Raw genomic sequence first — 17,545 nt, forward strand, 5'->3', positions numbered from 1 at the left:
CGATGCCCTGTGAGGGTGGGACAGGTGCTGAGGGAGAAGGTGGATATGGTGGCCCCATGGCTCTTGTTGTGGTCTGAGGATGCAACTGGCATGGTGGTGCGCCACCAGCCCACTACTGGTGTGCACCACACAGAGTTGGCAGCTGTGGTCTGCAACTAGAATCCACTTCAGTCAGTGGTGTAACCCCTGAGCCCAGACCATGGAGCTAGGAGTGAACTGTGATGAGAGGTGTGCAGATGATGGGGTGACATGAACATATACAGGAGCATGCATGGCTGGCATATGATAACGTAATGCCTTAACACCATCCTGATAAAAGTTGAACTCCAAATACACAATGGATGGCTGAGAAAAGTATTACTTGGCGAAGTTTCATTTCAACCTTGCAGTATGCAATACAGTGAACAAGGTGCATAAATTATGTGAATTTTCCTTCATGGATACATCTGTCATTGTGGTGTCATTGAGATATTTGATGTACCCCAGAATGGACATCATCAATTATTCCAAGAAAATGCTGAAAAATCATTGGTGTGCTCATCACATTGAACAGGATATGTATATATTGGTACGATGTGAAGGGCTTGTTAATCACAAGGAGCTTTTTAGAATCTTCATCCAACAGAACCTATAAATAGGCTTCACATACATCAGTTGTGGAGAAAATCTGGCCCTTAGTGAGTTCAGCCAATAATTTGTCTAGCTAGGGCAAAGGGTAGATTGAGCATTAACTGAAACTGTAAATCTGCCACAGAGGTGAACTGACCAGACAGTTTTTTAATGATCATGAGGGGCATAGACCACTCCCTCGATGTAACAGGCTGCATGACCACCAAAGATGTCAACCTATCCAATTCTGATTTCACTTGATCATGCAAAGCCACTAGAATAGGGCACACATGAGAAAAACAAAAAGCATTGAAAGCATTCAGGCCAAACAAATTTGCCGCACCACCATCATCCACTGCCAAAAAAATTTAAGGAATGAACTACAGATTTATATATAGTGGGAGCTGTAAATTGAGCCAGAATTGCAATATACAGCTTATTCTAACTCACCAAACATCGAGTAACCACAGAAAACACTGGAGATCCCAAATCTGCATAATTATGTGAGTTCAGTAAGGTCATGGCTTCACCGTGTCCATCATTCACAATTAGATAAACAGTATGTTATGGTTTTTAAGCAGTGGAGACATATGATTAACATCCATATCCATGCATGCAAAAGGGGGCTGGGAATGACTCACAGACACTAAATGTCCTTTTTCATACTGTTGTTGTAAGTCTCCCAGTGCTTAGGGGAAGCAACCGCTGTGTTGCACATAACAGTATGGGAAAGGTGGGAGTGTGGAATGCTGCTGTTGCGGAAGCCACTTCTCATAAGCCTCCCAGCCTACAGCCTCATCATCATAAGGAAGAAAGGGCAATGGTTACGCTGATGTCATGGAAGCTCACATTGTCAATACGGCTGACAAGTTTGTGATGCCAATCATAAGAGCCAACATCTGCTCAAGGAGAGATTGGATCACAGCCTTCATGAACCAAAGAAGCAAAGGAACGACCAAATAGATCATGCAAAGTGAACACCATACTCATCACCATTTGTTTTGGACTGTAAGAAACAAACAACAGCATGGCCACAATGAATCAAAGTTTATTCTGTGTCCACATACAAGTGAAAAACAGTTGAGAATGTTGATACAAACATGGAAACAAACCAGGTAATGATACAAGAAGTTGCTGACAATAAGTGTGAATACAATATAACAATATGAGAGTGAGTGCATGTGTTGTTTCTTTCTATGAGAGTGAGTGCATGTGTTGTTTCTTTCTTTTTTTTTTTTTTTTTTTTTTTTTTTTTTTTTTTTTTTTTTTTTTTTTTTTTTTTTGCCCTCCCCCACCCCCCCAACACACACACACACACACACACACACACACACACACATCAAGTTCCCTATGACCAAACTGAGGAGCACATCTCCAAAGTCATGAAACATCTCAGTATATGAAATTACAAGATAAAAGTAATAACAGATACAAATGAAATGTTTATGAACCTGAAAAAAGTCAATCCACAGGTTAATGTAAATGCAATTAACAATACAACAAGAATCAGATTAACTTTTCAAGGACGTCCTTCACAGAGTAGAAGGAGTGACCCATGAGGAAACACTTTCAGTTTCAATTTGAAACTACGTGGATTGCCACTAAGATTTTTGAACTTGAGTGGTAGCTTATTGAAAACAGATACAGCAGTATACTGCACATCTTTCTGGACAAGAGTTAAGGAAATCCGATCCAAATGCAGGTTTGATTTCTGCTGAGTATTAACTGAGTGAAAGTTATCCCAAAATATAATACCATATGACATAGGTGAATGAAAATTGAACTGTTCAGTTTTACTGATCATATGCACATTCTGTGAAATTAAAAGTCAGGTTTTGTGGAATTGTTTGTTAGAAACTGTAAAAACTGAGTCTTACTGTGATTTAGCATTAGTTTATTTTCTACAAGCCATGAACTTAGGTCATAAACTGCTTTATTTGAAATCATACCTATATTGCACACAACATCCTTTACTACCAAGCTAGTGTCATCAGCAAACAGAAATATTTTAGAGTTACCCGTAATACTAGAGGGCATATCATTTACATAAATAAGGAACAGGATTGGCTCCAGCACTAATCGCTGCCCCCCCCCCCCCCCCCCCCCGCTCCTCCCCCGCCCCCCACTTGTCTGTACCACACTCAGACCTCACATCACAGCCATTCTCAAAATTGTGAATAATGACCTTTCGCTGTCTGTTGCTAAAGTAAGAGGTGAGCCAGTTGTGGGCTACTCCTGGTATTCCATAATGGTCTACGTTCTGGAGCAATATTTTGTGATCAAAAGAATCAAATGCCTTAGTTAAATAAAAAAATATGCCTAGCATTCAAAACCTTTTGTTTAACCCATAAAGTACCTCACAGAGAAAGCAGAATATAGCATTTTCAGTTGTTAAATGACTTCTAAAGCCGAACTGTACATTTGAAAGCAAATTGTGTGATGTAAAATGATCAATTATCCTTACATACACAACATTTTCAATAACTGTAGTAAACACTGCTGGTGTAGAAGTAGGTCTAAAATTCCAGAATGAGATTTTCACTCTGCTGCAGAGTGTGCGCTGATATGAAACTTCCTGGCAGATTAAAACTGTGTGCTGGACCTTGACTTGAACTTGGGATCTTTGCCTTTTGCGGGCAAGTGGTAGAGCACTTGCCCGTGAAAGGCAAAGGTCCCGAGTTCGAGTCTCAGTCCGGCACACAGTTTTAATCTGCCAGGAAGTTTCAGGTCTAAAATTGTCGACATTATCCTTTTCTCCCATTTTATAAAGTGGCTTTACTACCTAAAGGAAAAATTACAAATATGGCTAAATACAGGGCTAATATATACAGCACAGTACTGTAATATTCTGCTAGGCACTCCACCATATCCATGAGAGTCCTTAGACTTCAGTGATTTAATTATTGATTCAGTCTCCCCTTGTCTGTATCATGGAGGAGTATTTCAGACATCAATTTTGGAAAGTCATTAGCTACAAAAGTTATATGATTCCCTGTAGACACTAAATACGAGGACATTTCGAAAAGTAAAGATACAATGGCTCACAGTCCTTAAATAGAACATTTATTTAGAAAATGTGAGTTACATCTTATTAACTGGATTATTTAAATAAAATAGAAAGAAACTTCCACATGGGAAAAATATATTAAAAACAAAGATTCCAAGACTTTCCAAGCGGGAAAGCACCGGCAGACAGGCACATGAACAAAACACACAAACACACACACAGAATTACTAGCTTTCGCAACCGATGGTTGCTTCTTCAGGAAGGAGAGGGAAAGACGAAAGGATGTGGGTTTTAAGGGAGAGGGTAAGGAGTCATTCCAATCCCGGGAGCGGAAAGACTTCCCTTAGGGGAAAAAAAGGACAGGTGTACACTCGCACACACACACACACACACACACACACACACACACACACACACACACACACACACACATATCCATCTGCACATACACAGACACAAGCAGACATATTTAAAGGCAAAGAGTAAGGGCAGAGATGTCAGTCGAGGCGGAAGTACAGAGGCAAAGAAGTTGTAGAAAGACAGGTGAGGTATGAGCGGCGGGAACTTGAAATTAGCGGAGGTGGAGGCCTGTCGGATATCGAGAAGAGAGGATATACTGAAGGGCGAGTTCCCATCTCCGGAGTTTGAATAGGTTGGTGTTGGTGGGAAGTATCCAGATAACTCGGACGGTGTAGCACTGTGCCAAGATGTGCTGGCCGTGCATCAAGGCATGTTTAGCCACAGGGTGATCCTCATTACCAACAAACACTGTCTGCCTGTGTCCATTCATGCGAATGGACAGTTTGTTGCTGGTCATTCCCACATAGAAAGCGTCACAGTGCAGGCAGGTCAGTTGGTAAATCACGTGGGTGCTTTCACACGTGGCTCTCCCTTTGATCATGTACACCTTCCGGGTTACAGGACTGGAGTAGGTGGTGGTGGGAGGGTGCATAGGAGTGGGATCCTGATCCCACTCCTAATGATCCAACTCCTCAGGGCACTATCCAAATTGAACCCTGCCTGCAACAGTTCCGTCCTCCATCAAAGCGGGACCCACCTCCTCTTCCTCAAAATCACCCTCTCCAAACCTTCCAGGAATTTCTCACTTCCAGCCTTGCCTCTCAATCTTTCTTGAAAAACCTTAATCCTACTCCCAACATCACCACAGCTTAAGCCCAGGCTATCCGTGATCTGAAAGCTGACCGATCCATCATCATTCTTCCGGCTGACAAGGGTTCCACGACCGTGGTACTTGATCGTCGGGAGTATGTGGCTGAGGGACTGCGTCAGCTTTCAGACAACTCTACATACAAAGTTTGCCAAGGTAATCCCATTCCTGATGTCCAGGCGGAGCTTCAAGGAATCCTCAGAACCTTAGGCCCCCTACAAAACCTTTCACCTGACTCCATCAAACTCCTCACCCCACCGACACCTCGCACTCCTACCTTCTACCTACTTCCTAAAATTCACAAACCCAAACATCCTGGCCGCCCCATTTTAGCTTTGTTTCCAAGCCCCCACAGAACGTATCTCTGCCTACGTAGATCAACACCTTCAACCCATTACATGCAGTCTCCCATCCTTCATCAAAGACACCAACCACTTTCTCGAACGCCTGGAATCCGTACCCAGTCTGTTACCCCCGGAAACCATCCTTGTAACCATTGATGCCACTTCCCTATACACGAATATCCCGCACGTCCAGGGCCTCGCTGCAATGGAGCACTTCCTTTCACACCGATCACCTGCCACCCTACCTAAAACCTCTTTCCTCGTCACCTTAGCCAGCTTCATCCTGACCCACAACTTCTTCACTTTTGAAGGCCAGACATACCAACAATTAAAGGGAACAGCCATGGGTACCAGGATGGCCCCCTCGTATGCCAATCTATTTATGGGTCGCTTAGAGGAAGCCTTCTTGGTTACCCAAGCCGGCCAACCCAAAGTTTGGTACAGATTTATTGATGACATTTTCATGATCTGGACTCACAGTGAAGAACAACTCCAGAATTTCCTCTCCAACCTCAACTCCTTTGGTTCCATCAGATTCACCTGGTCCTACTCCAAATCTCATGCCACTTTCCTAGACTTTGACCTCCATCTGTCCAATGGCCATCTGCACACATCCGTCCACATCAAACCCACCAACAAGCAACAGTACCTCCATTATGACAGCTGCCACCCATTCCATATCAAACGGTCCCTTCCCTACAGCCTAGGCCTTCGTGGCAAACGAATCTGCTCCAGTCCTGAATCCCTCGACCATTACACCAACAACCTGAAAACAGCTTTCGCATCCCTCAACTACCCTCCCAACCTGGTACAGAAGCAGATAACCAGAGCCACTTCCTCATCCCCTCAAACCCAGAACCTCTCACAGAAGAACCCCAAAAGTGCCCCACTTGTGACAGAATACTTCCCGGGTCTGGATCAGACCTTGAATGTGGCTCTCCAGCAGGGATACGACTTCTTAAAATCCTGCCCCGAAATGAGATCCATCCTTCATGAAATCCTCCCCACTCCACCAAGAGTGTCTTTCCGCCGTCCACCTGACCTTTGTAACCTCTTGGTTTATCCCTATGAAATTCCCAAACCACCATCCCTACCCTCTGGCTCCTACCCTTGCAACCGCCCCCGGTGTAAAACCTGTCCTATGCACCCTCCCACCACCACCTACTCCAGTCCTGTAACCCGGAAGGTGTACACGATCAAAGGGAGAGCCACGTGTGAAAGCACCCACGTGATTTACCAACTGACCTGCCTGCACTGTGACGCTTTCTATGTGGGAATGACCAGCAACAAACTGTCCATTCGCATGAATGGACACAGGCAGACAGTGTTTGTTGGTAATGAGGATCACCCTGTGGCTAAACATGCCTTGATGCACGGCCAGCACATCTTGGCACAGTGCTACACCGTCCGAGTTATCTGGATACTTCCCACCAACACCACCCTATCCGAACTCCAGAGATGGGAACTCGCCCTTCAGTATATCCTCTCTTCTTGATATCCGACAGGCCTCAACCTCCGCTAATTTCAAGTTCCCGCCGCTCATACCTCACCTGTCTTTCAACAACTTCTTTGCCTCTGTACTTCCGCCTCGACTGACATCTCTGCCCTTACTCTTTGCCTTTAAATATGTCTGCTTGTGTCTGTGTTTGTGCGGATGGATATGTGTGTGTGTGTGTGTGTGTGTGTGTGTGCGCGAGTGTACACCTGTCCTTTTTTTCCCCTAAGGGAAGTCTTTCCGCTCCCGGGATTGGAATGACTCCTTACCCTCTCCCTTAAAACCCACATCCTTTCGTCTTTCCCTCTCCTTCCTGAAGAAGCAACCATCGGTTGCGAAAGCTAGTAATTCTGTGTGTGTATTTTGTTCATGTGCCTGTCTGCCGGTGCTTTCCCGCTTGGTAAGTCTTGGAATCTTTGTTTTTAACTGGATTATTTGTTATTTTTCGACATAATCACCCCCGTTATCCAAACATTTGTTAAGTTGGTGCACAAGCTGTTGTCAGAAACACATTTCAACTTCATCTTTGATCTCTTCATCATCATGGAATGATTTTCCACCAAGATGTGACTTAAGGTAACAGAAGACATGGAAGTCGGTGGGCGCAAGGTCCGGACTGTATGGCGGATGGTCTAATACGTCCCATTTGAATTGTTTGAGTAATGCTTTGGTTATGAGCACTGTGTAAGGCTGAGAATTGTCATGAAGCAAGCGGATTCCACTTGTCAGCATTCCCCTGAGTTTGTTTTGAATTGCCCTTCAAAGACGTTTCAAAGTCTGGCCATATACAGCAGCTTTAACTGTCATTCCAGGAGACATAAATTCCAACAGAAGAATGTCTTGTCTGTCCCATAAAAACCAGAAGCCATGACTTTCTTCGCAGAAATCAACATTTTGCATTTCTTAGCTATTGGTGAATTCGAATGGCGCCATTGCATTGATTGTTGCTTGGATTGAGGTGTATGGTGATAAACCTACGTCTTGTCACCTGTCACAATGTGATCAAGGAACTTATCACCAGCTTCAGCATAGCGTGTGAGGAAGTCGAGTGCAAAGCCCATTCTTTTCTTTTTGTGTTCTTCTGTTAACAGTTTTGGAATCCAGCGCGCACACAATTTCTTGTACCCCAACTTGACAGTCACAACCTCACAAAGAGCCATCAATGACACGTCCAGTATGATCTGATGCAATTCTTTCAATGTGAGACATCTATTCGCCTGAATTGCTTCCTCTGTTCTCCGTAGAAGGGCATCAGAAATCACTTGTTCTTTGTTCATCTTAAACATCAGTCCTACCTTCAGAGAAACGACGACACCTGAAAGACTATTCACCCTTTTACTAACAGAGTGCCCATATAATAATGAAGAATGAATAAAAATATTGTCTATCGCTGTGCTATTGTTCCCCTGCACCCTAGTTGGAAAAATTCAGTCTGCATCAGATCGGATGAATTTAGGAGATCTACCAATGTCCTTCTTCTTGCACCATAATATACAAAATTTATATTGAAGTCACCACATATAACTAATTTCTGGTATTTCCTACAAAGTGAACCAAGAACCCTCTCTAGCTTGAGCAGAAGTTCTCTGAGGTCAGAGTTAGGGGACCTATAAACAACAACAAATGGAAGTTTAGTTTCACTAAATTCAACTGCCCCTGCACAGCATTCAAATATCTGTTCAGTGCAGTGCCGTGGTACATCTATGGACTAAAATGGAAAACTGTTTTTTTACGTACATAGCAACTCCCCCATCCCGCAAGGAACTCCTTGAAAAACAACCAGCTAAGCTGTACCTTGGTAAAGGAAGCCTCTGAATTGTCAAATTATTTAAGTGGTGCTCCAGTATATCAATAATTTCAGAGTCAACATCTATAAGCAGTTCACTAATTTTATCTCTAATACCTCTTATATTTTGATGAAATATGATAATTCCTTATCTACTTGGAAACATGATATCCTCTGAAGATGAGCCATTAGTTAGAGGGATTTCCTTTAAGCAGGTATACCTATCAGCTGACTTCAATCTAAAAAGGTTCAACTCTAACACCAACTACTACAGGAATTTTTCCATGAGTGATCCCACCACCACCCACTACATTGTCACCAATAAACTTTGCCAGCCTCCCCTTCCAATACCTTTTGAGGTGCAGGTCATGCCACTGCACTGTTGCACTTAGCTTATCAAGGTGAGGCCTCACTCACGTACATGGTGTAATGGATTCTGTGCTGTATGCACAGTCATGTGGCCCCACTACAAAGATCATCTGGTGGTGAGGCCACACAGATCCCATTGGCAGAATATTCAAAAGTACAGTACACCGGCAACCTTCTGCCATGGTGCATTTCCAAGTGTTATGTATAGGGTTATAGGAGTCACAAACAGGAAAGAAGTGATAAGAATTACTGTATTTTGTGCTCTTTTCCAAGAACACTGTAAGCATCACTATCATGTAAGAGTCTTTATTTTGGCTGCTGCAAGAATCTAAGAAAAGATGTATAATATTGGTTCCATGACCTCTGAAAATGCTTTAAAATAAGCTAAATGCATATCATCTTCATAAGACTTCCATTGCTGTTGCAAAATACTGTATTAACCTGCATAACATGTAACAGTATATCACACCAGAAAATTGTAGAATACCGTAGAGAACAGTGATATTAAACATTGCATATCACTCAGAAACCTGTGTTATGTGTATCTCCAATAATATTAATTAGATTTTAAATACTTCAATGAGAAGTAGTTAGAGACAGTGATTATTATCAGTGGAAAGATGAGGAAAACTCCTTTGTAAATGTTGCTTCCACAACCCAAAAACAAACAGAAGACAAAAACAGCATGCAATATCAAAACAAAGCACATTAATGGCGTGATGGCAGTGAATCTACAGGACATAAAAATGTGAATAATTTAATGGTATATTTTATATTAACCAACTTTTAACAACTTATTGCAAGAGAAATTTAATAAGGCCATAACTTTAGTGATTTTAAGCAGACAGCTGGAACTCTGAACTATACTGATTAGTGATGGTAGTTAGCAGCTTAATTTATAGTTCTAAAATCTGAGGAATTATCTGAAAAAATACGGCAGCTTAAATTTGAAAGATAGACTCATTCTCATGCAATCTAATGCTGGATTAGATACTTGTGTGCCCACTCCACACATTAAATTGCTGATATTTATTGCAGAGTTCTGTTGATTAAACAGGACATCAAACAAATTCTTGTGTGTTGCCAAGATTTATTCATTATCCACTTCCTATATTTTAATAATCACAGATGTTAGAAGAAGATGAACTTCAGTGGAACAGAGTGTGACCATGTATGGCAACTCGGCTGGACCATCAAGAGAAAAACAATTTAGTGGCCACACGTTGTTCCAGCAGATTTGGTGCTGAATATTTTAATTGCATGTAACAGTTTCATTGGTGCTAAATATTTTAATTGCATGTAACAGTTTCAATTATAAATTAATAAATTGAATTTGGAATTCTAGCATGTGTTATAATTGTACAGGATTTTTTTTTAAATCTGTGACAAGAACGTGCAGATGTAAATAAATACAGTACAATCTTAGGTGTAAGATGTTTCCTATCACAAAGTTTGCTATACTGCATATAATATAATGGACAGATAATAAACTATAAACTAAAAGTTGCATCAGTTACAGCTCATAAGTGCTTCTGCATCTCAAAGCCCAAAATCAACAAAAATGTTTCACATACTGATCAGTGATCACATGTGAGCAGAGCCCTCAAATAATCAGTGAATTTGTCATTTAGCAACCTCTCTCTCTCTCTCTCTCTCTCTCTCTCTCTCTCTCTCTCTCTCTCTCTCTTTCTTTGTGTGTGTGTGTGTGTGTGTGTGTGTGTGTGTGAGAGAGAGAGAGAGAGAGAGAGAGAGAGAGAGAGAGAGGTATAATATATCTAGATTGGACTTTGGGATCTGAGCTGGTTGGTTTCCTTTATCTTTCCTACGATGTTATTAATATAATAAAGTAAGTAATGTAGTTGTCAATTGTCACCTATCAATGTTTAGTATTGAACTATGTAATTATTTTGACATGAAAGCATATGATTTCTGTTAACGTTAATAGGTCTTCAGTATGTTTCTACAAATTTAGTAACATTTGTTGGTTTGTTACAGGCTATAGCAAGAAAGTCTGGCATTGATGTGGAAAACTGGACAAGACAACGACTTATGAAGTGGGCCTCTAATGGCTTTAAGCATCAAGTTAAAGGTAAGGAGTGTGAAGGGTTTTATGAATTAAAGTCATAAATTCAAAATTATTGGCCCTAGCACAAAGAAAAGAAAAATGTAAATTAATAACATGAGATAAAAAAATGTGCTTAGTAGGAAAAAACAGTGTAGTGTATTTGATGAGAACAACTATGGTTTTCTTTGGTGAAACCTTGTAAATGTAAATTGTTATTTTCACCTTTGATCTCTGCTCTAATTGTCACAGAATAAGTAGTCTGATAATCTGTGCTCCTGGTCATATCGTGTATGTGAAGCTAAGTAGATTAGATTAATACTTGTTTCATAGATCATGAATACGACACTTCGTAATGATGTGGAATGTGTCAGGTTAATAAAAGATGTTTGTACAAGATATTACATTACACAAAATATTGCATGGCACTAATGTTTAAGTTGGGTTTTTCTCCCCCCCCCCCCCCCCCCCCTTAATTTATATCTAGAAATTCTTTTAATTTGTTTTTAAATGTTAGTTGGCTATCTGTCAGGCTTTTGATGCTGTTTGGTAGGTGACCAAAGACTTTTGTGGCAGGATAATTTACACCTTTCTGTCAGATTTAACCCTGCATAGTGAAGATCATCCTTTCTCCTGGTGTTATAGCTATGCACACTGCTATTACTTTTGAACTGGGTTGGATTATTAACAACAAATTTCATAAATGAATATATATACTCTAAGGTTACTGTGAGGATCCCTAGATCCTTAAATAGATGCCTGCAGGATGACCGTGGGTGGGCTCCAGCAATTATTCTGAGTACACATTTTTGAGCAATGAATACTTTTGTACTCAATGATGAATTACCCCAGAATATGATGCCATATGAAAGCAGTGAATAAAAGTAGGTTATAGTAAGCTAATTTACTGACATTCTTATCACCAAAATTTTCAATAACCCTAATAGCATACGTAGCTGAACTCAGACGTTTCAGCAGACCATCAATGTGTTGCTTCCAGTTTAACCTCTCATCAATGGACACACCTAAATATTTTGAAAATTCTGCCTTGTCTACAGACTTCTGTTCAAAGTCTATATTTATTAATGGAGTTTTGCCATTTACTGTACGGAACTGTATACACTGTGTTTTATCAAAATTTAAAGCACGTCCGTTTGCTGAGAACCACTTACTAATTTTGTGAAAAACATCATTTACAATTACATCACTTAGTTCATGGATTTTGGGTGTTATTACTATATTTGTATCATCAGCAAAAAGAATTAACTTTGCATCTTCATCAATGTGGAATGGTAAGTCATTAATGTATATCAAGAACAGTAAAGGACCTAAGACCAAACCCTGTGGGACCCCATACATGATGCCCCCCCCCCCCCCCAGTTTGAGGAATCAGCTGTTGTTTTAACATTACATGAACCACTTATTTTAACTATCTGCATTCTTCCAGATAAGTATGAATTAAACCATTTGTGCACTGCCCCTCTCAAACTATAATGATTTAGCTTATCTAAAAGAATTCCTTGATTTACACAATCAAAGGCCTTTGAAAGATCACAAAAAATACCAATGGGTGATGTCCAGTTATTCAGAGCATTTAATATTTGATCAGTGAAAGAGTATATAGCATTTTCTGTTGAAAAGCCTTTCTGAAAACCAAACTGACATTTTGTTAGTCCTTTATTTTTACAAATATGGGAGGCTGCTCTTGAATACATTACTTTTTCAAAAATTTTTGATAGAGCTGTCAGAAGAGAGATTGGGCAGTAGTTGTTGACATCCGACGCATCCCCCTTTTTATGCAATGCTTTCACAATGGCATATTTCAGTCTATCGTTGAAAACACCCTGCTGCAAAGAGCTGTTACATATGTGGCTGAGAATCCTACTTATATGTGGGGAACAAGCTTTAAGTACCTTGCTGGAAATGCCATCAATTCTGTAAGAGCTTTTACTTTTCAGTTAGTTTATTATTTTACTGATTTCAGATGATTTCCATGTGGTGGAATTACAGTTGTTTCAAACTGCACAGGTATGGCCTCTTCTATTAGTAGCCTTGCCTCTTCTAGTGAAGATCTAGATCCTATTTTCTCCACAACATTTAAAAAATTGATTATTGAAAATATTTTCCATTTCTGGTTGTTTGTTAGTACACTTGTCATTCAGTTTTATGGCAGTAGAGTCTTCTTGTTCTCTTGGTTGCCCTGTTTCCCTTTCAATAATATTCCAAATTGCTTTAATTTTATTATCAGAGTTATTGATCTCAGACATGATACACATGCTTCTGGACTTTTTAATAACTTTTCTAGGTACCGCACAATGGTTTTTATAATATTGAACAATTTTGGGGTCAGTACTCCCTCTTGCTGTTAGATACAGTTCTCTTTTACGGTTGCAAGATATTCTCATTCCTTTAGTTAGCCAAGATTTTTTATACGTTTTCGTGGAATTATGTTTAACTATTTTCTTAGGAAAACAATTTTCAAATACCCTTAAAAATGCATTGTAAAATAAGTTATATTTCAAGTTTGCATCAGGTTCCTTATACACTTCATCCCAGTCTAGCTGCTGTAGGCTTTCCCTAAAGTTTGCAATATTATTATTGTTATTTGAATGCACTTCTTTGAAAGTCTGATTTGATATACTGCATGGAGCTATGTCATGTACAGTAACTAGCTGTGCACCATCATCTGAAAGACCATTCTCAATGGGATAGGTATTTATGTCCTTAAACTTATCTTGATCTATAAAAATTTTATCTATCAATGTACCGCTGTTCTTTGTTATCCGAGTAGGAAAATCAATGACGGAGCTCAAATTGAAAGAACTGAGTAATACTACAATGTCATTCTTCCTATTACTCTCTTTCAGGGAATCAACACTGAAATCCCCACAAATGATAATTTGCTTCCCCCTGTCTGACAGGTAGCACAACAAAGCATCCAAGTTTTCAAGAACTAGCAGGTAATTCCCTGAGGGGGACCTATACACTGTTACAATTATGAAAGTGCCATCATTTAGTTTATGTTCAGTGGCACATGCTTCCATGTGCTTGCTCTACACAAAATTTTTTAGTTTCTAAATTTTTTACACTGTGGAAGCTTTTGACGTATATGCAACTCCTCCTCTCATCATATTATCTCTACTTACATGTGCAGCTAATTTGTACCCATTGATGCTAACCTTTTGCATATCAGTGACAATGTTATGCTCAGACAGGTATAGTACATCTATTACATTCTCAGTTTCTATATCTTCTAAACAAAGCAGCTCATCAGTTTTATTCTTCAATCCCCCAATATTTTAATGAAATATACTAACATTATTTTTCACTTTATTTTTGTGAATATCTTGAACTTTTTTAACATCTTAGTACTTGCCTGACTGAGTTTCCCACTGGAGACTGCTGTTACACTAAAATAAGTCATTAGTAAGTCAACTTTAGGTTTTCTTAAAAGGACTGATGAGAGGCAATGTCCAGTAATATTTAACTGAAGAACTGCAAGATGTGATACAAGTCGAAAATCAGAGTATCCAATAAAAGAAAGTAATCTCATATTCAGGAAATATAAAGATACAAGAACAAAATCTATGTTGGCCCAGGAATACTTGGCAAAATTAATTTATTAAAAATTTTCAGGAAACAGTGTACTAATGCAACTTTCAACAAACTTCCTAATCTGATGAAGAAGACAATAGATATGAAACTTGTCAAAACAATGCATCATGATGATGACTCCATTACATGGCTGCAACCAGATAGGATTTCATTGAAGAACACCAAAAGTATAGAACTCTTTGAATGTTAAGCAGTAAGGAAGAGAGACTGCACCTAATTTTTTAATTCCTTATAAAAATTAGGTCTGGACCAGAATGACATTAAGTCTGGTTTAATGATCAACAAATGACTCAAAATACACTCCCGGAAATTGAAATAAGAACACCGCGAATTCATTGTCCCAGGAATGGGAAACTTTATTGACACATTCCTGGGGTCAGATACATCACATGATCACACTGACAGAACCACAGGCACATAGACACAGGCAACAGAGCATGCACAATGTCGGCACTAGTACAGTGTATATCCACCTTTCGCAGCAATGCAGGCTGCTATTCTCCCATGGAGACGATTGTAGAGATGATGGATGTAGTCCTGTGGAACGGCTTGCCATGCCATTTCCACCTGGCGCCTCAGTTGGACCAGCGTTTGTGCTGGACGTGCAGACCGTGTGAGACGCCGCTTCATCCAGTCCCAAACATGCTCAATGGGGGACAGATCCGGAGATCTTGCTGGCCAGGGTAGTTGACTTACACCTTCTAGAGCACGTTGGGTGGCACGGGATACATGCGGATGTGCATTGTCCTGTTGGAACAGCAAGTTCCCTTGCCAGTCTAGGAATGGTAGAACGATGGGTTCGATGATGGTTTGGATGTACCGTGCACTATTCAGTGTCCCCTCGACGATCACCAGAGGTGTACGGCCAGTGTAGGAGATCGCTCCCCACACCACGATGCCGGGTGTTGGCCCTGTGTGCCTCGGTCGTATGCAGTCCTGATTGTGGCGCTCACCTGCACGGCGCCAAACACGCATACGACCATCATTGGCACCAAGGCAGAACCGACTCTCATCGCTGAAGACGACACGTCTCCATTCGTACCTCCATTCACGCCTGTCGCGACACCACTGGAGGCGGGCTGCACGATGTTGGGGCATGAGCAAAAGATGGCCTAACGGTGTGCGGGACCGTAGCCCATCTTCATGGAGACGGTTGCGAATGGTCCTCGCTGATACCCCAGGAGCAACAGTGTCCCTAATTTGCTGGGAAGTGGCGGTGCGGTCCCCTACGGCATTGCATAGGATCCTACGGTCTTGGCGTGCATCTGTGCATTGCTGCGGTCCGGTCCCAGGTCGACGGGCACGTGCACCTTCCGCCCACCACTGGCGACAACATCGATGTACTGTGGAGACCTCACGCCCCACGTGTTGAGCAATTCGGCGGTACGTCCACCCGGCCTCCCGCATGCCCACTATACGCCCTCGCTCAAAGTCCATCAACTGCACATACGGTTCACATCCACGCTGTCGTGGCATGCTACCAGTGTTAAAGACTGCGATGGAGCTCCATGTGCCACGGCAAACTGGCTGACACTGACGGCGACGGTGCACAAATGCTGCGCAGCTAGCGCCATTCGACGGCCAACACCGCGGTTCCTGGTGTGTCATGCCGTGCGTGTGATCATTGCTTGTACAGCCCTCTCGCAGTGTCTGGAGCAAGTATGGTGGGTCTGACACACCGGTGTCAATGTGTTCTTTTTTCCATTTCCAGGAGTGTATATTAAAAGTGACATTGCTTACTCCACTAAACTTAAATCATACTCAGCAGAGAAAATAAATTGCAACTATAAACTACAGAAGAAAGATGTTGAATGTAAGTTGTTTATCAGATAGAGTAGTGGATAATATCGGACTTTGTTCTGCATAGGATTTGTTGCTTGGTTGCAAATATATGCAGCATGTAGTGTATGACACAGGAAATTCATGCAAGTGAAATTTTGACAGAATATGCAAATAACTAGTGCAGTAAAACTTTTTAAAATCATTTGAGTGTAGACAGATAATATTTATAACTGAAGTATCACATTTAAAATCTGTTGTGGTAACTGAATAAATTATAAGAATAAACTTCATGATCACTGACACTGGAGAGTGAAAGTTTATTTATTTTCACTCTGTGATGTGCTGTTATTGTTGTTTTGTTAAGGTTGTTGTTGTTGTTGTTGTGGTCCTCAACTCAAGTACTATATTGATGCAGCACTTTATTGTAGTCCATCTTTTGCATGTCTCATATTGTCTGCATAACTACTGCAACATATGCCTATTTGAACCTGCTTAAAGTACTCGTGCCTTGGTCTCCAATTCTTACCACCCACATTCCCCCTACCCATTACCAGATTTATAACTTAGTATGTGTCCTATCCAATAATCTCTTCTTATAGTCAACTTTTTGTGTCAATTTCTAATCTCAGTCCCCTATCAACCTATGATTTAATTTGACTGAAATTCATGACACTTGTTATATTTTTGCTGATATTAATTTTCTAAGCTCTTTTTCAAGACACTGCCCAATCTGTTCCACTGCTCTTTCCAAGTCGTGTTCCATCTCTGACAGAATTACAGTGACACTGACAAACCTCAAAATTTTTGTTACTTTTCTCTGAACTTCAGATTTTTTATACAGGAATTTTTCTGGTTTGGTCACATTTCATTATTTCTGACACAGAATTTTAGCACTCATCCATCCTCATATCTGGAGTAATACAAAAGGTATAAAGATGGGATACATATTATTTTTTGTATTGCAAGAAAGATTTGTCCCACAAGAAAAAGGGGTAAACATGAGATGTACATTATTTCAACATATTACAAGAAAAATATGTGCTTACAAAGTGGTGGAAGACAGATACTATATATAAATAAGAACAATACATACCACAAACTGAAGCAATAAATACAACTTCTTGCATCAAACAGTACATTATTGAACCACTTGTGATGCCATGATTAATATTGAGATACAAGTTTTTTCATTTCTTTTACTACTTTGTACTCCATTGATATATTTCTGATGACGTAGAATAATTTTCATTTGATTATATAGTGTAGAACATGAAATGTGTGTGACTATGTTTGCTGTGCTATTTTCTG

The 17,545-nt window shown here is 40.5% G+C and overlaps 1 protein-coding gene across 2 annotated transcripts in view; it reads left to right on the plus strand.

Annotated features, from left to right (window-relative positions):
- Positions 1-17,545, plus strand: part of LOC126268168 (uncharacterized) — a 256,697-nt gene that overhangs the window by 194,403 nt on the left and 44,749 nt on the right. For both annotated transcript variants that reach the window (XM_049973759.1, XM_049973760.1), the window contains exon 7: positions 10,774-10,867. In XM_049973759.1, coding sequence (XP_049829716.1) covers positions 10,774-10,867 — 94 coding nt within the window. The remainder of the gene's footprint in view (positions 1-10,773; positions 10,868-17,545) is intronic.

The sequence above is a fragment of the Schistocerca gregaria genome, chromosome 4 (assembly GCF_023897955.1).
Source record: "Schistocerca gregaria isolate iqSchGreg1 chromosome 4, iqSchGreg1.2, whole genome shotgun sequence".
Lineage (NCBI taxonomy): Eukaryota > Metazoa > Arthropoda > Insecta > Orthoptera > Acrididae > Schistocerca > Schistocerca gregaria.